At 36.7% G+C, this 19977-nt stretch overlaps 1 protein-coding gene and 1 non-coding gene across 5 annotated transcripts in view; both read left to right on the top strand.

Annotated features, from left to right (window-relative positions):
• ROCK2 (Rho associated coiled-coil containing protein kinase 2) overlaps positions 1-19977 on the top strand; it is a 213213-nt gene that overhangs the window by 81724 nt on the left and 111512 nt on the right. For all 4 annotated transcript variants that reach the window (XR_005213332.1, XR_005213333.1, XM_037812984.1 and 1 more), the window contains exon 4: positions 16493-16630. Coding sequence is in view for 2 of the 4 variants with exons in the window: in XM_037812984.1 (XP_037668912.1) it covers positions 16493-16630 (138 nt within the window). In the remaining 2 variants the exon portion in view is untranslated. The remainder of the gene's footprint in view (positions 1-16492; positions 16631-19977) is intronic.
• LOC119517007 lies at positions 16172-16335 on the top strand. Its single transcript, XR_005213435.1, has one exon. It is a non-coding gene; the product is annotated as a U1 spliceosomal RNA (small nuclear RNA).

Genomic DNA, 19977 nt, shown 5'->3' with positions numbered 1-19977 from the left:
ACTGAGAGAGAGAGAGGTGCTAAAATTTCCATCTGATATTATAGATTTGTCTGTTTCTTTTTTAGTCCTATCAGCTTTTGCTTCATAAACTTTGAAACTCATTTATTAAGTGCATACATGTTTAGAATTGTTTTGCTTTCTTGATGAATTATTTTCTCTCTTTGTCTTTTCTAATACTGTTAGCCTTGAAGTCTGTTTTATGTATTACTAACATTGCTGTGCCGACTTTCTTATCATTGCTAATTTTCATGGTATCTCTTTTCCCATCCTTTTATTTTCAACCTATTTGTATCTTATATTGAAACTTTATAAAATTGGGTCTTTTTAATCCAGTCTGGTAATCTGTGCCTCTTAATTGGAGTGTTTAGTCCATTTATAGTTAATGTAATTATTGATAATGGTTGTGTTTAAGTACTGTTTTGCTTTTGGTTTTCCATTTGTTCTTCTAGTTTTCTTTGTTTTTGTTCTGTTTTTGGTGCCTCTGTTTTTCCTTTCCTGTCTTTTTTTAGATTAATTGAATATTTTTAGTATTTCATTTTATTTCTTCTTTTAGCTTCTTAGGTATATATTATTATTATTATTATTATTATTATTATTATTATTATCATTATTTTTACAACTACTTGAGGGCTAGCAATATGCATCCTTAACTTATCTAAATCTATTTGGAGTCAGTATTGTACCACTTCTTACTGCTTACTTCCTACATATGGTACCAATGCACAATAGTAACAACAACAGTTGTTGTTATATATTTTACTTCCACATATGCTTTAAAGCTTGCCTTATGAAATTTCTATTTTTGCTTTAAGCATACAGATGTCTTTTAAGTACATTATGAGAAGAAAAAAGCATAGTCTTTTATCTTAACCCAATTATCATTTTTATTATATGTCATTCCTTCTGTAAATAAGAGTTTTCATAGGATATAATTTTCCTCTGCCTGAAGAATATTATTTTATTTTACTACAGGCTCCCAAGTGGTGAAATTGTTCAGATTTCATTTATCTGCAAATGTCTTTATTTCAGTTTTGTTTTGAAGAATTGTTTTGCTGAATATGGATTGCTAAATTGAAATTTTCCTCTTCTTTTTCACACTTTGGACATGTAGTTCCATTGCCTTTATGGATTTACAGAAAAAGCATACAGAAAATGCAAAATTCCTTCTTTATTAATATGTTGTATTAGTGTGCTACATTTGTTAACAATTGATGAAAGAATATGATTATAATTGTACTAACTATATTTCGTGGTTTACATTAGGGTCCCCTGTTTGTGTTGTATAGTCCTATGGTTTTTTTTTTTTTTTAATTCTAATAAATACAATCTAAAATTTCCCCTTTAAACCACATTCAAATATATAATTCAGTGCTGTAAATTACGTTCACAATATTGTGCTGCCATCTCCACCGTCCATTCCCAAAACTTTCCATCACCCCAAATGGAAACTCTTGACAATTTAAGCATTAACTTCCTGTTCTCTATCCCTAATCAGCCCCTGGTAGTCTACATTAAAATTTGACTCTGAATTTTCTTATTCTAATTATTTCAGATCAGTGAGATCATACAGTATTAGTTCTTTTGTGTCTGACTTATTTCACACAACATGATGTCTTCAGGCTCATCCATGTTGTCACATGTATCAGCATCATTCCTTTTCACAGCTTAATAATATTCCATTGTATGTATCACATTTTGTTTATCCATTCATCTGTTGATGGACACTTGAGTTGCTTCCATCTTTTGGCAACTGTGAATAATGTCACTTTGAACATTGTGAAAATATCTGTGTGAGTCCCTGCTTTTGGGTATATAGCTAGAAATGAGTTTGCTGGGTCATATGGTAATACTGTATTTCACTTTCTGAGGAAATGCCAAACTGTCTTCCACAGCAGCTGCATCATTTTACATTTCCCCAAACAAACAACCAGTGTTCCTATTTCTCCACATCCTCTCCAACACATTTTTCCATTTTTTTAAAATAGCCATTCTAAGGGGTGTGAAATGGTGTCTGATCATGGTTTTGATTTGCATTGCCCTAATGGCTAATGACAATCAGCATTTTTTCATGTGTTTTTTTGGCCATTTGTATATCTTCTTTGGAGAAATGTATTATTCAAGTCTTTGCCCATTTTTTAAAAATTCAGTTTTATTGAGATATATTCACATACCGTACAGTCATCCATGGTGTACAATTGACTGTTCACAGCACCATCATATAGTTGTGCATTCATCACCCCAATCTATTTTTGAAGATTTTCCTTACACCAGAAAGAATAAAAAGTAAAAAGGAACACCCAGATCAGCTCCCCCCCATCCCACCCTATTTTTGTCCCCATTTTTCTACTTATCCATCTGTATACTGGATAAAGGGAGTGTGATCCACAAGGTTTTCACAATCACATGTCACCCACTGTAAGCTACATAGTTACACTAATTGTCTTCAAGAGTCAAGGCTACTGGTTGGAGTTTGATAGTTTCAGGTGTTTACTTCTAGCTATTCCAATACACTAAAACCTAAAAAGGGATATCTATATAGTGTATAAGAATGCCCACCAGAGTGACCTCTCGACTCCATTTGAAATCTCTCAGCCACTGAAACTTTATTTTGTTTCATTTTGCATCCCCCTTTTGGTCAAGAAGATTTTCTCAATCCCACGATGCCAGGTCCAGATTCATCCCCAGGAGTCATATCCTGCATTGCTAGGGAGATTTACACCCCTGGGAGTCAGGTTCCACGTCTTTGCCCGTTTTTAAATTGAATTGTCTTTTTGTTGTTGAATTGTAGGGTTTATTTATTCTGGATATTAAACCCTTACTGGGTATGTGATTTCTAAATATTTTCTCCCATTTTATAGGTTGTCTTTTTACTTCTATAATGAATTCCTTTGATGCACAAAAGTTTTAATTGTGGTGTCCCATTTATCTAATTTTTATTTAGTTGCTCATGCTTTGGGTTTAAAATCTTAAGAAACCATTGCCTCCTACAATCTCCTGAAGATGCTTCCTTGTGTTTTCTTCTAGGAATTTTATAGTACTAGTTCTTATATTTAGGCCTTTGATCCATTTTGAGTAGATTTTTACATATGGTATGAGATAGCGGTCCACCTTCATTCCTTTGTCCATATGGATGTCCAGGTTACCCAGCACCATTTGTTGAAGAGATTGTTCTTTTCCAATTGAGTGTACTTGGCACCTTTGTCAAAAATCAGTTGGCCATATGTACTTCTGAACTCTCAATTTGATTCCATTGGTCTGTATGTCTGTCCTTGTGCCAGTACCGTGCTGTTTTGATTAACTTTTAAGATCATATGAGTCTTCCAACTACGTTCTTTCTTCAAGGTAACTTTGCTGATTCTGGGCTCCTTATCCTTCCATATACATTTGATGATTGGCTTTTACGTTTCTACAAAGAAACCTGTTGGAATTTTGATTGGGATTATGCTATATCTGTAATCACTTTGGGTAGACTCGACATTTTGACAATATTTAGTCTTCCAGTCCATGAACACGGAATATCCTTCCCCTTATTTAGGTCGTCCTCTTTGCTTTCTTTTAGCAGTGTTTTCTGTGTATAACTCCTTTACATCCTTGGTTAGATTTATTCCTAGATAGTTGATCCTTTTAGTTGCTATTGTAAATGGAGTTTTTTCTTGATTTCCTCTTCAGATTTTTCATTACTAGTGTATAGAAACACTGCTGATTTTTGACAGTTGATCTTGTATTTGGCCACTTCACTGAATTTGTTTATTAGTTTTAGTAGTTTTGGTGTAGATTTTTCAGGATTTTCAGTATATAGGATCTGGTTTGCAAATAGAAGTTTCACTTCTTCCTTTCCAATTTGGATGCTTTTTTTTATTTTATTTTATTTTGAAATAAATTCAAAGTTATAGGAACAGTTGGAAAAACAATACAAACCCCATGCACAGAACTCCAGCATACCCTGACCCCCCTCCCCTGATACTCCAATCCACCAACTTTAACATGCTGTCACACCGCTATTTCTTTCCCTCCCTCCCTGTCTATCATCCATCATCTATTGCTCTGTCTTCTAAACGTATGAGAGCTAGCTGCACACATCCTTGAATAAACACTATAATTCACATATACAATTCCCATGAACAAGAACATTCTTTTATGCAATCCCATTAAGCGCAGCTAAGACGTACAAGAGATTGAACATTGATACAAAGCTTACATTCTGTATTTCTTTTTTTTTTTTTTCCCCTTATGTCTCAACTGTGTCCCTTTGAGCCTCCTGTCCTCCATCCTCAGATCCCATCCAGGGTCATCCTTGGCATTCAATTGTCATCTATTTAGACTGTCTTTTTTTTTTTTTTTTCCTCTCTTTATTGTGGAAACATATATACAGCCTAAGTCTTCTCATTCCACCCCCTCCCTAGCATTCCATTAGTGGGATTAATCACATTTAGAATGTTGTAATGCTATCACCTTCCCACCATCCATTACTAGAAATTTCCCTTCACCTCAAACAGCAACCCTACACTCATTTCTTAACTCCCCATTGCCCCTTCCCCCATTTCTCTTAACCCGTACTCTACTTTATTCATCTGTATGGTCATATTCTCTGATAATTTCTTTGTGTTTACTGTGAGGCTTGAAATTAACCTCTTAAATCCATAACAATCTTGTTTTTCTTTGATACCAACTTAACTTCAATAGGACACATAAACTATGTTCCTATACTCCTCCAATCCCCCACCTTTATATAGTTCTTGTCAAAAATTACATATTTTACATTGAGTTCAAAACCACTGATTTGTCATTAGAGTTTGTGTATTTTATATCGTAGGAAGTAAATAGTGGAATTACAATTCAAAGATTTTTGACTTCTATTTGTATTCCATTGTGGTCAGAAAATACACTTTGAATATATTCAATTTTTTTGTTTGTTTTTTTAATTTATTGAGGCTTGTTTTATGTCCCATCTTATGGTCCATTCTGGAGAAAGATTCGTGATCACTAGAGAAAAATGAGTGTCCTGGTGATTTGGGATGTAAGGTTCTATATATGTCTGTTAAAATTCTCTATATCTCTTTCTCCTTTCTTTGTTTCTCTGTTGGTAGGGCTCCCTTTAGTATCTGAAGTAGGGCAGGTCTTTTATTGGCAAACTCTCTCAGTATTTGCTTGTCTGTGAAAAATTTAAGCTCTCCCTCAAATTTGAAGGAGAGTTTTGCTGGATAAAGTATTCTTGGTTGGAAATTTTTCTCTCTCAGAATTTTAAATATGTCATGCCACTGCCTTCTTGCCTCCACAGTGGCCACTGAGTAGTCACAACTTAGTCTTATGTTGTTTCCTTTGTATGTGGTGAATTGCTTTTCTCTTGCTGCTTTCAGAACTTGCTCCTTCTCTTCAGTATTTGAGAATCTGATCAGAATATGTCTCGGAGTGGGTTTATTTGGATTTATTCTATTTGGAGTTCGCGGGGCATTTATGCTTTGTGTATTTATGTTGTGTAGAAGGTTTGGGAAGTTTTCCCCAACAATTCCTTTGAATAGTCTTTCTAGACCTTTACCGTTCTCTTCCCCTTCTGGGACACCAATGAGTCTTAAATTTGGACGTTTTATTTTACCTATTGTATCCCTGAGATCCATTTCAATTTTTTCGATTTTTTTCTCCATTTTTAATTTTGTTCTTTCATTTTCTGTTCTGTGGACCTCTAGGACATTGAGTCGTTGTTCAGCTTCCTCTAATCTTGTATTATGAGTATCCAGAGTCCTTTTAATTTGGCCAACAGTTTCTTTTATTTCCATAAGATCATCTATTTTTTTATTTACTCTTGCAATTTCTTCTTTATGCTCTTCTAAGGTCTTCTTTATGTCCTTTATATCCTGTGCCATGCTCTTCTTCATGTCCTTTATATCCTGTGCCATGTTTTCATTCCTCGATTGTAGTTCTTTGATTAATTGTGCCAAGTACTGTGTCTCTTCTGATATTTTGATTTGGGTGTTTGGGATTGGTTCTCCATATCATCTGGTTTTGTCATATGCATTAGCATTTTCTGTTGTTTTTGGCCTCTTGGCATTTGCTTTGCTTGATAGGGTTCTTTCAAGTTGTAAAAAAAATACCTCTCTGATTTTTCAGAAATACAGGTTTGTGGTGTACACTTTCTCTAACTAACCAGCAGATGGCGTCTGCGAGTCACCTATACCCCTCAAGTCAGTTCTCTTCAACTTTGTCTTTGTGGAGTGTGGGGAAATGATTCTTTTGGGTTCAGTTGGTGAACTCAGTTTGGGTGTGTTGTTGGAGCTATCTGCCCTGAATGTGGGGCATGTGTCTGTGTGGTTAGGAAGACAGGGCAGCTTTAATATTCAAACCTCCCAGGTGTTCCCAGAGATTCAAGGCTGTTGTAAGAGTCTAAGCCTTCATTTCAGTTTTGTCCCAGATTTTCTCTGTTGCTGACCCACAAACCACCGGCATTGACGTAGTGTCCCTGGGTTTTCCGAGCAGGCCCCTTTCTCAGCTGTGATCTTCCAGGACCTCTGCTGAGGGAAGGCTGTGCTACGTCACAAGTGGGTGCCGTCCCTCAAGGGAAGCCCCGGGCCGCCGGGCCGTGCAGGGGCACTATCAGCCTGATGCAAAGATGGCTGAATGGGGTGTCTCAACCCTCCCCCGCCTTAGCACTGTTCCTCTTCCCAGCTCTGGGACAACTGGCGCGGCACTGGGCTGTGGGCACGGCCCCGGACAGGAGTGTCTCCAGCCCACCAGTGGGCCAGCTGCAAGCAGTGGAGTTTCTTTCTCCTCTTGGCTCTCCCCTCCACTCCCCTGGCCCTGAGGGAATCTGCAGCAGGCTATCTTCCAGGCCAGACACCGAGAGGCCGGCTCAGCCTGCTCCTGCCGTGCTTCACTGCACAGTTCCCACCATTGTAACTGCAGCCACTCCTGGGTTTTTCCTTTTTTTTTTTTTTTTTCTTTTTAAAGAAACTGTCCATCTCCAAATGCCAACCCCCGGCTTCCCCACACAGCAGCATGGCTGCGGGACTTTCAGCCGGCTTACGCACTCGTTTCAGAATGCAGACTCTGGTTTCACCAAGTACACGGTCCCTGTGGTTCTAGCAGACCTTGTCCAGCTGGTGCATCGCTGAAACCGGTATTCTGGGTCACCTTCTGGTTTTTATCTAGTATTTTTCACAGAGGTGTTTTTTTTTGCCCTGTCTCACCTAGCTGCCATCTTAGGTTCTCCCTGGATGCCTTTTATTTCTTTCTCTTGCCTAATTGCTCTGGCAAGAACTTCCAGTACAATGTTGAATAATATTGGTGACAGTGAGCATCTTTTTTGTTCTCGATCTTAGAGGGAAAGCTTTGTTTTTTTTACCTCTGAGTATGATGTTAGCTGTGGGTTTTTCATATATGCTCCTTATCATGCTGAGGAAGTTTCTTTCTATTCCTAGTTTTCTAAGTGTTTTTATATATAAGAAGGTGTGTTGGATTTTGTCAAATGCCTTTTCTACATCATTGAGATGCTCATGCCGCCCCCCGTCTTTATTCTGTTGATGTGGTATATTTCATTAATTGGTTTTGTTATGTTGAACCACCCTAGCAGTCCTGGGAAGAATCCCACTTGATCATGCCATATAATTCCTTTCCTGTTCTGTTGGAATTGGTTTGCTAGTATTTTGTTGAGGATGTTTATGTATATATATTCATAAAGGATAAAGGTCCGTACTTTTCTTGTGGTATCTTTGTCTGGCTTCGGCATGAGGGTGATATTGCCCTCATAGAATGAATTAGACTCCTTTTCAATTTTTTGGGCCAGATTTTGAGCAGGATTGGAATTAATTCTGCTTAGAATGTTTGCTAGAATTCACCTGTGAAGCCATATGGTACTGGGCTTTTCTTTGTTGGGATGTTTTTGATGACTGTTTAAATCTCTGCATCAATTTAAGTTATTCATGTGTTTCTAGGAACTTTTCCATTTCCTCTAGGTTGTGTAATTGCTGGCATACAGTTGTTCATAGTGTCCTTTCATGATCGTTTTTATATCTGTGGGGTCAGTAATTATGTTCCCCCCCTTTCATTTCTTATTTTAGTTGTGCCCTTCCTATTTTTTTCAAGAAAGAAATAAAAGCCTATTTTATTGAGCTTTTCAAAGAGCCATCTTTTGGTTTTATGGATTATTGGTTTTTTATTTCCTATTTCATTTATCTCCACTCTAATATTTGTTTCTTCCTTCCTACTGCTCACTTTGGATTTGGTTTAATCTTCCTTTCCTAGATCCTCCAGTTGTGAGGTCAAGTCTCTGATTTGAGATCTTTCTTATTTTTTACTGTAAGTATTTAGAGCTATAAACTCTTTCAGCACTGCCTTTGCTGCCTCCCATAAGTTCTTGTATGTTGTGTTTTTATTTTTATTCATCTCAAGATATTTCCTAATTTTCCTTGTGATTTCTTCTTTGATCCGTTGGTTATATAAGAGTATGTCATTTAATTTCCATGTATTTGTTAATTTTGCAGTTCTCCCTCTATTATTGATACCTAACTACATTTCATTGTGGTTGGAGAAGATTCATTGTATGATTTCAATATGTTTGATATTGAGACTTGTTTTCTCACCTAACATGTAGTCTATCCTGGAGAATGATCCATGTGCACTAGAGAAGAATGTGTATTCTGCTGCTCTTGGGTGAAGTGTTCTTTATATGTCTGTTAGGTCTAATTGGTTTAGAGTATTGTTCAGGTCTTCTATTTCTTTATTGATCTCCTTTCTAGATGTTCTATGCATTATTGAAAGTGGTGATTGAATTTTCTTAGTACTAATGTAGAACTGTCTTTTCTTCCTTCAAGTCTGTCAATATTTGCTTCATATGTTTTGGGTTTTGCCATTAGGTGCACATATATTTATAATTGTTATGTCTTCTTGTTGAATTGACCTCTGTAGCGGTATATAATGACCTTCTTTGTCCCTCATAATAGATTTTTACTTAGAGTCTATTTTGTTTGATATTAGTATAGCTACCCCAGTTCTCTACTGGTTACTATTTGCATGGTGTGTTTTTTTCCATCCTTTCTTTTTCAGCCTACTTATGTTTTGAATTTAAGGTGAGACTCTTGTAAAGAGCATACAGTTGGACCATGGTTTTTTATCCATTCTGCCAGTCTCTGCTTTTTGACTGGAGAGTTTAGTCCATTTACATTAAAGTCATTACTGATAATGCAGGAGTTTCTTCTGCCATTTTGCTATTTTGTCATTTTAAGTCTCGTATCTTTTTTTGCGTCTCCATTCTTCCATTAATGCCTACTTCGTATTTATTTGATTTTCTGTCTTGTGCCATTTTGAGTCCCCCCCCCCACTTTTTTTTCCTGAATATATATTTCATATATTTTCTTTGTGGTTACTATAGAATTACAATTCAACTTCCTAAATCTTTGATAATCACCTTGATTTGACTCCCTTAACTTCAATGGCATAATCATGCACTGTTCCCATGCCCTTCTGTTCCCCCATCTTTTTGTTGTTCTTGTTACAAATTATACCTTTATATGTTTTATGACCAGCACCAGAGATTTCTCATAGTTTTTTAGAACCTGTAAGAATTAAAGTGGAATTACATACCCAAAATGTATGGTACAATAGTGCTGGCACTTACAATTACCAACATGTTACTTGTACAGGAGGTTTTTATTTTTTTATGCCACTTCAATCCACAGTCTAGTGTCCTGTCCTTTCAGTCCAAAGAACTCCCTTTAGCATTGTTTGTAGGGCAAGTGTAGTGGTGATGGTCTCCCTCAGCTTTATTTTTCTTGGAATATCTTAATTTCTCCTTCATTTTTGAAAAAATTCTGGCCAGATACAAAATTTGTGGTTGTTTCCTTTTAGCACTTTAAATACTTCGCACCACTGCTGTCTTGCCTTCATGGTTTCTGATGAGAAAAATCTTAATTAGGATTCCCTTGTACATATCTCGTTGCTTTTCTCTTGCAGCTTTTAGAACTCTCCTTGGCATTGGCCTTGGCCTTGGACAGCTTGGTTATGTTTCTGGGTGTGGTTCTCTTTGAGTTTATCCTGTTTGTGGCTCATTGGCCTTCTTGAGTATGCATAGTCATGTCTTTCATTAAATTTGGGAAGTTTTTTGCCATTATTTCTTTTAGTATTCCTTCTGCCCCTTTCTGTCTGTCTTCTCCTTCTGGGACTCCCAAAAGGCGTATATTGTTAACACTTAATGATGCCCCCCAAGTCTCTTAGGTTCTGTTTTTTCAAATTCTTTTTTCTTTCTGCTCCTCATTTTCAGTCATTTCAACTGAATTGTCTTCAAAATCATTGATTCTTCTGCCAGCTCCAGTGTGCTTTGGAAACCCACTAGGGAATTTTTTGTTTCAGTCATTGTTGTCTTCAAGTCTTGTGTTTCTGTTTGGTTCCTTTTGAGAATATTAAATAAATTCTCATATTGTTCATTCATTGTTTTCCTCATTCCTCTAGTGTGTTCTCCATGTTTTCCTTTATCACTTTGAGCATATTGAGGATCATTTTTGGAGTCTCTATTTGATATGTCTGAAGTTTGGTCCTGTTTATTGATGGTTTCTGGATTTTTAGCTTGTTTCTTTGGATGGGCCATCATTTCCTGTTTCTTTGCCTTGTAATTTTCTGTTACAGAGTGTACATTTTAATATTTTAAAGTGTTTGCAGTCGTCGTTTATTTGTCTGAGGGGGGGGGGGCGGCCGGTTGCTGAACCCTCGGCTCTCGGCGTTGCTCAGAGGGTACCGGCGGCGGGGGCTCTTTCCCGGAGGCGAGGGCGAGGCGGGGGACTGGGCCCTAGTCCCCGGCGGAGGCGTGCAAGGAGGGCGGCGAGAAGGAGCAGGCGGGACACGGTTCTTTGAGGGAAGATGAAACCGAGAGAGCTTTATTAGGGGAGAACACCAGCTTATATTGGGCGCTTAGGGGGCGGGGTAGCTGTAGAGGTCAAAGGCTTGGATTGGTTCAGAGAGGGCGCGGAGGTTGATAGACAAGGGGCGGGAGTAGTTCCGGTGACTGTGCATGCGCACTGGCGGTGGGGGAGTTGCTCTGGCAACGGGGAGTGTCCAGGCGAGATATGGGGGTGGGGAAAAGGCGGTTCCCTCCGGCAAGCCTCTCCCAACAGTAGTATTTTGGGTGAGGAAATGGGGCCTGCCTCCGGCCTCACTTTCCCAGGCCCGGGGGGCTGTGGAGGGCGCTGTCGCCCGTGCCCACCACCCTCCCCAGGGGCTGATCAGGTCCCCCAGCCCAGGCCCGCCAAGTCAAAGCACGTAATCAGTGTCCCGCAAGTGTTAACACTTGGATTTATACCCTAAACTGTGTTTTCCTTAAGTTTGTATCCTGATGATGATGTGACAGAGTTTTTCTTGAGTGTCAGGAGCTAACCAAAACAAACAAACCAAAGCCAAAAGCATCTTTCACAGTCTTTGCAAATTGTCTCTGCTTTAGCTGGTACTTTACATCAACACTTAGACCTCCCATCAAGATTAGCTGGAGGTGAATGTGAGCCTGAGGGGAGTCTGTTTCCTTTCTTTGGTTTGTGCTTGCTTGGGGTTTTAGGAATTCCTCCACTTACAGTTTACAGGAGTTTGATTGCTTCCTATATGCTTTTAAATAGACTTTCAACCCCTCTTGGGCGCTCTGTAGTAGGACTTGATGTAAGTGGTCCTTTGCCCCAGGCCACTTCAACTTAATTTTTTCTTACGCTGCTTTTGCTGTCTACAAGCCACTTTTCTGTCTTGAGGACAAATTCTGGGAGGCTGAGCTAGGGACAGATTTCCTTGTTCAGTCTTTCAGACGTCCATGGATGGATTGGCACTGACATACAAGCACCCCATTATGTGCATAGGGATTACTCTGCTCCCTGTGGAACAGGGCCAGGGACCCACAATGGGAGTGCAAGCTGGCTCTACTTTGTGACAGAGAGGGGGTGGAGATGATGGTAACATGGGCACCTCGAGCTTTGCCTACTGTTTTTCAGGCTGCTTTTTCCTGTTTCAGTGCTTGCCTAGTTACTGGAACCCTTTAACTATTTTCTGAATTTTTGAGAAAGATGGCTCTGTCAGTTTTTGCTAGTTGTTCCAAGATTCTGAGGAGGTGGCACCCTGGAGCATATTATGCTGCCATCTTGGTCAACCAGCTTTCCCATGTCGTTTGGCCTAGGTTATTTATGATAAGGAGTTAACTGAATTCATATTTTTGGTCCTTTGTATGTAGGGGTTTTTGTTTGTATTGTTTGCTTTGTTGTTTTTTCCCCCTCTCTAGCTGCTTTCAAGATTTTCTATTCCTTTGGTTAAAAAAAAAAAAGCGGATTTGATTATTATGTTTTTAGGTATGTTTTTCTTTGTGTGTCTGTGTTTGTGTGGTTTTTGGTTTTTTGGTTTTTGGTTTTTTTGGTTGATCTTCACTGAGTTTCTTGTAAATTGATGTTTTTCATCAAATTTGGTTTCTTCTCCAAACCTCTTTGCCGCTTTCTTACTCTCTTTTCCTTTTGCTACTCCATTTACACATATTTTAGGCTGTTTGAAATTGTCATAGATGTCCCTGAGTCTCTGTTCTTTTTCATTTATTCTATTTGTTCACATTAAAACTCTATTTTCCTTTATTTCTTTAACATATCTTCCCTAGTTCTTGGCACATACCTAGCTTTTTTTTTTTTTTTTTTTTAAATATTTGTTATCGAAATTCAACATCCACAACAATTTGAGGTTGGTTTCTATTGACTACTGACTATTTTTTTTTTCTTGATTATGAGTCACATTTTCCTCTTTGCCTGTCTATTAATTTTTAAGTCTATACCAGACCTTGTGGTTATGTGTTAGAGGTTTTGGATTTTGTTATTTCCTCTGAAGAGTGTTAATTTTCATTCTAATAGGCTGTTCAGTTCCTTGCTAATCACCATTAGTTTGTGCGTGTTTTTAGTTTTGTACTTTGTTAGGGTAGATATTTGGAAAGAGCAAGGTGTTTCCAAAGTTCTCTTAACTTTGCAGGACTTAGTGTCCAAACTCTGGTCCCCTTGGATCTTGTTAGGAGTTGGAATTAGGCTTTGTTAGGGTAGAGCTAGAGTAGGTCTTACCTGAGAGCCTGGTTCTTTCTCCTATGGTATCTCAGCTAGGTGTTGAGGAAATTAATGAGGTTTCTCCATTCTTGCTGGGATGGAAATCCAGGGTCCCTTATTGCCTATCCTCTTTACTGTCTCTGCTATACTGTCAGCCCCATAGTGGGTGCTCTCTCATAGACCTTGAATATTTTCTCCCTGAACAGCCCAGCCCTTAGCTGAAGGCTCACCTGGGACTTCTTGGGATCTCCCTCTGCATAGCTCCCAACTTCCCAGTTTCCTGCCCAGCATAGTCCAGCTGCCTTACCTTTCCTAAACGTTGATCTCTGCTTCTTGAATTAACAGGACCACTCTGCTTTGCTTAGCTACTCACTTGCTGTGTGCAAATTGGGGTATTGTCTTTGAGCAGTCACGGGTCTGACCTTGTGAGTTTCCCTTCTCTCAGGGATAGTAGTCTTGTGTTGCCTGTTTTACAAAGCCTGAAAACAGTTGCTTCATATGTTTTGTCAATTTGATGATTGTTCATAGCAGCAGGGTTAGTCTGGTACCAGTTGCTCTACAATGCCTCAAGTGCATGATTCTGAACTATACATTTTTGTATTTATTATATCATGAAAGACTTGCCTTTCTTTTCTATTAGTGATTTGTTCAAGTACACTTAACACAAGATGATTTTCTTACTTGGTTGTTATTGGAGGGGGAAACTTTATTAAAGAGATACACCATTGTATGATTTTTCCAAACTTTTATTGCATTTTATATAGTGTCTGATCTGTAAAGTAGGAAGGTTATTCCATTTCTTTTCTGGGGAGGACAAAAGCATTCATTTGATTTATTTTATTTTCAGCAATATAAACATTAATTCTAGATGCGGAAAGTATTTGACAAAAGATAACTGGAAATATTACCTTTTGAATTTGGCTAGCTCAGGTAAAAGGTTTTGTTTTAGTTTTTTCCCTGTTGACGTTAATTAATTCAACAAATAGTTAGTGAGTTCCTATTTTATTGTCAGTGTTGTCATTGTACTTGGCAGCAAGGGTATTACGAAGACAGGCATTGATAATCTCTGCCATGTTGAGCTTATTTTGGGAGACAGACAATTAAAACTGGGAAGCAAACAATGTCAAAAAATTACCAATTCCAGTATCTGCTGGGAGGAAAACAAATGGGGTACTGAGAGAACAATGAGTTCCTACTTTGGATAGGATGGTCAAGAAAGAAACTCCTCAAAGAAAGTCTCCTTGAGGAGTTGATGTTCCAGCTGAGTGGAGAAGGAGCTAGTCTCTTTCAGGATGAGGTGGATTCAAGGACTATGATGGGTTCTAGTACATTTCCAGTACCTGTAAAGATCCTGAGGAAGGATTTGGTGTACTAGAGAGACTGAAAGATCAGTGTGCCTGGAGTATGGATGGGGAAAAGAAGATGACCGAATTTAAATTAGGGAGCAGGTCATGGGCTAGATCATTTAGGACAGTGTAGGCCATATTGTCGGGAGCTTAGCTTTCCAATTATCTTCTTTTCTCCAACTCTCATTTGGATGAACATTTTTGTTATATAAAAACTGGTATACTTATAAATGAAAAGGAGTACTAAGTGAATAGGATACTGAGTTGACAGATGTAATCTGGCACTGTCCTGGTCAAATCATTCTAATTGTGGGCATACAGATATAGAAATAGCATAGATGAATGGTTAGTAGCATGGATTCCGGATGCAGACTACTTTTAAATCTTGATTCTACTTGCTATATATATATCCCTCAGTAAAGTTATTCTGTGTCTCAGAGTTTCTTATTTTTAACATGGGGAAATAATACCTTATTAGGACTGTTGTGAAGGCTAAATGGGATAATACATGTATCAAAACATACAATACCTGGCTCATAGTAGGCACTCAGTAAACTCATTCTTTCAGCAAATATTCATTGAAAGTTATGTGCTAGGCATTAAAGTAGACACTGAGGATAAAATAGTGAACAAAACACAATCTTTACTTTCATTGGGCTAAGATACAAACTAAAATAAGTAGCAGATAAAAACAAAATAAATTAAAAAAAAAGGGGGGGGGGGATATAAGAAGTTAATTACTTCAGTGGCATAAGGCATTTGAGCCAGATCTGAAGGAAGTAGGAGATTGTGCCCTGCTAAAGGACCTGATCCAGGCAGAGAGAGTGGCATATGCAGAGTTGAGAGGGAAAGCCATTAGGGGCTTTTTGTTTTAGAAGGATCAACAGATTGTGGTTAGGCAAGAGTGAAAATAGGAAAACTAGTTGAGGCTGTTGCTAGTAATTCAAATAAAAGATGAGTATTTTTTGGACCAGGGAAGTGTCAGTGGAGGGGGTTAGAAATGGTTGGATTCTGAAACTATTTAAAGGTAGAACTGACATGATTGGATACTGAGTTTGACAAGGTATATGAGAGAAAAAGAGGAGTCGAGTTTTTAGCCAGAGCAACTGGAAGGATGAAGTTGCCATTTACTGAAATGGGCAAGAGTGCTGGAGAAATAAATTTGGGGATGAACATTAGGAGTTCAGTTTTGGACATGTTTGAGATGCCCATCCAAGTATAAATAGTAGCTGTTATTATTTATAAATAATTACCTAGGAAATGTTAACTAGTATAATCTTCATTTAAAATGTTTATTAGCTCTGGTAGAGAATTTGCCCCATTCTGGGAATTACAATGGTTGTCAAGAATTGACACTGTTTTTACCCTTACAGAATTTACAGTCTAATAGTGAAGATAGGTATTGATCAGATAACCAATAACTGTATCATTGGTAGTTAATTTTTCCCTTAAAAAAATAAGTAATCTTTTAAATAGAGTACCAAGGAAGAAGTAAGGGTGACTTAAATCACAATTATCCCTTTATCTAAACTTATTAGATTCTTGAGTTCAGATAGTAAGGAAACATGTGGTTTCAAACTGCTTAAATATATTTTTCTCCAGAAAAAGGTATCTTCTAAGTTTGTCATTTAACAGTGTCTTTTTCTTAAAAGTAGTTAGTTTAATTACACAAAGAAATGAAATTTCATGAATTTACTTTTAGTTGAATATTGAAATTAGCTTTTATAGGCATTATTTCATGAAATATTTAGGCTATTGGAAAATTTCTCCTTTGTTTCTTTCATTAAAAGTGTTATGATACTTACCTGGCAAGGGAGACACCATGATCACAAAGGTGGTTTTCTCACCGTGAGGCTCATCCATTGCACTTCGGATGTGCTGACCCCTGTGATTTCCCCAAATGTGGGAAATTCGACTGCATAATTTGTGGTATTGGGGAACTTTGTTCACCCTCTCCCCTGGGGCGGGAAAAAGTTATGATTTTGTTTTTTATTGTTAACTAAGTATCATTTTTTTGTAACTGGAGTCTTTAATAATAGCATTATGATGTGATCTGTTGTTCACCTTTCACTCAAAATTAAAGTATATTAGTAACTTTGCCTTTTAAAAAATCAACAGGTTCGTCATAAGGCATCACAGAAGGTTTATGCAATGAAGCTTCTTAGTAAGTTTGAAATGATTAAAAGATCAGATTCTGCTTTTTTCTGGGAAGAGAGAGATATTATGGCCTTTGCCAACAGTCCCTGGGTTGTTCAGGTAAGCATACTAACTTTTATTTCCTTTTGTTATAAGCACTTATTATTCATAAGAGTTGGTTTTGTGTACTGAAACTCCTATGCCTCATTCATAGCAACGATGCAGCTACTTTTAATAAGATTTGATGCACTATGCTTATTTAATGTTCCCAAATAGTATCTTCACATAGACCTGATATTTAAGTTTTATGCAGACTGGTGTATGGAAGCAAGTATTACTTGCAACTTTTTATTTTATAATCTCTTTGTAACAAATTGGATAGGTGACCAGTATGCAATTATTCCCTGCCCACATGTCTCAAGATTTACATAGTAGGAACATAATAACCGCATTGTATCAGATGGAAGGATATATACATATACCATTAGTTAGAAGTTTACATTACATTAATCAGACTGTCTCTAAAAGAGAAAAAAACCTCCTACAATAAAAATTTTGAAAGTTCTCCTACAGTCTTTTCTGTATTATGTGTAATGGAAAGACAGTATTTAGGATCCTTCCATTTGACTATGGAGTAAGGAAGATATGATTCTATTTTGTTGCCTCTGATTCCATTATGTCCCTAACCAGCTTTGTTCCTCTAAAATTTTTTTTTTATTCTAATCTCTAATTCTGAAAACATTTTTTGAACTAATCAAAATGAGTAAGGTTAGTATATAACAAATTACTTGTAGAAGACAATTTGGAGTTAAAACATTTATGTCAACAACTATATAATTAAAGAGCTCATTACTTTTGCTTTTTTATAAGGTTGAGCCTCACTTCCCCATTCTCCACCTTATTTATTTATTTATTTATTTTATTATAGCCAGTGTATAGAAATTTTGGTGTACAGCTAAAACTAAAAAATTTGTACAAATCATGTACCAATGAAAATTGACTCGATTAATGAATAGTGATAGGAAATTCGGGTGTTTGTTGCACTGTTAGGTTTAAATTACTTTCATAGTAACAGATTCATTGTCATTCATTTTATAAACTGGTGTCTTTGAGCATTAATTTTGCTAAGTTGACTTTATAAGGTATTAATTGAGAGAAAGAGGAAACGGATCTGAGGAAACAAGTCAAAATTGGAAACATGGCACATTTCAAAAAGTAACTTTTAATTCTGACTTTCATGTTTATCTCTATTCCTAAAGTACATTCCATGCACCATTATATTTATGTGTATGGAATGTTTAACTGTTTGAGAAATCATGTCAAAGGGACCGACTTATTTTTATTTATTCTATTTTACAATTCAGCGATTTTTAATATGTTCATAGAGTTGTGCAACCATCACCACTATCTAATTTTTAAACCTTTTAAACCCAAAAACAAACCCCAAGCCCATTAGCAGTCACTCTCCAATAGGTTTTGAAACCAAGAAGTATGGACCCTTCAAGATTGTTTGGCTATTCTGGGTTCCTTTAATTTCTATATGAATTTTAGGATCAGCTTGTCAATTTCTGCAAAGAAAGGTAGCTGGGATTTTGATAGGGATTGTGTCGAATCCGTGGATCAAGATGGGGAATATAATGCTATTTTAACAATATTAAGTGTTCTGGTTCATGAACCTGGGAGTCTTCCCATTTATTTACATTTTCTTTAATTTGTTTGAGTGTTTTGTGGTTTTCAGAGCATAAATTTTACACTTCTTACATTAAATTTATTCCTAAATATTTTATTCTCTTTGATGTTATAAATGGAATTGTTTTCTCAGTTTCATTTTTGTATTATTCATTGCTTGAAATCAGGTAGCATCAGTCCTCCAACTTCATTCTTTGCTTTAAAAATTGTTTTAGCTTTTCTAGTTCCTTTGCCTTTCTATATAAATTTTAACAGTAGCTCATTGCTATCTACCAAAAAAGCTTGCTGGTATTTCAGTTGGTATTGAGTTTTATCTGTAGATCAATTTGTGGGTAATTAATATTTTAACAATATTGACTTTTTCAATCCATGAACATGGTAAGGCTCTCTTTCTTCTCTCTTCAGTGTTTTGTAACTTTCTGCACATAGATCCTGCACATATAAAAATAATGTCAGTTTCAGTGGATGTCTTACTATCAAATTGAGTAAGCTTCTTTCTGTTCCTGGTTTGGTGAGAGTTTTCATCAGGAGTTGATGCTGGAATTTTTCAGGTGCTTTTTCTGCACATATTAAGATACATGGTTTTTCTTCTTTAACCTAGTGATATGGAGAATTACATTGATTGATTTTTCAAATGTTGACTTCCTTGCATTCTTGGGATAAATCCTACTTGGTCATGATGTATTATCCCTTTTATTGCTGGATTCAATTTGCTAATGTTTGGTATCTCTATGTTTCTGAGAGATACTGATATATTTGTTTCTTATAATGTCTTTGTCTGATTTTTGGTATCTGGATAATGAGTTAGGAAGTCTCTCCTCTTCTGTTTCTTATAAAGATTGTGTAGAATTGATGTTATTTTTCCTTAAATATTGGTTGGAATTCAGCAGCCATCTGGACCTGTAGTTTTCTTTGTTGGAAGGACTTTGCAAGTATTTTTTCCCCTTCGGGATTTTCTTATGGATTCAATTTCTTTAATAGACACAATTCTATCGAGACCATTTATTTTTTGTTGAGTGAGTTTTTGTAATTTGTTTCTTTGAACTCTAGGGACTGGGCATAGAGTTCATAATGATGTTCCTTCTTTCATTCCTGAGATAGGCAGTTTGTCTCTACTCTATTTTTTCTGGGTCATTGTGGCTAGAGGTTTATCAATTTTATAGGTCATTTAAAGAACTAATTTTTGGTGTCATTTTCTTTATTTTCCTGTTTTCAGTTTTACTGATTTTTGTTCTTGTCTTTATTCCTTCAGTTTGCTTTGAGTTTAATTTGTTCATTTTCTAGTTTCTAAAGTTGGAAGCTTAAATACTGATTTGAGACCTTTCCTGTTTTCTAATGTAGGTATTTAATGCCATAAATATCCTTCTAAATATTTCTTTAGCCACATCTTGCCTATTTTCATATATTTTAATTAATTTCAAAATATTTTTACATTTTCCTTAGACTTCCTGTTTGACTTAGGTATTATTTAGAATCCTTTTAGTTTTAAAGTTCCATGTTTTCTAAGCTTTCTTTTCTCTTGATTTGAGTATTTTATTTGAATTTTACTTATTTCTCTGACCTCACTTTTTTCTCTTCCTTCTACTCTGTCTCTGGACATTTGTCCCACTACCTGATTTAATAATAACAATGATGTTAACAGTAGATGTCATTTATTTAATGCTTATTGCATGCTTGTATCTAGGCAAGTACTTTGCATCCATTATCTCATTTAATTTTTGTGACATATCTGTGAAGCTGGTGGTTGTATTCCTATTTTATGGTTGAGAATACGGAGA

This window comes from Choloepus didactylus, chromosome 20 (assembly GCF_015220235.1).
Source record: "Choloepus didactylus isolate mChoDid1 chromosome 20, mChoDid1.pri, whole genome shotgun sequence".
NCBI classification, from domain to species: domain Eukaryota; kingdom Metazoa; phylum Chordata; class Mammalia; order Pilosa; family Megalonychidae; genus Choloepus; species Choloepus didactylus.
The sequence above is the reverse complement of the archived record's forward strand: the minus strand, read 5'-3'. Positions and strand labels throughout refer to the sequence as shown.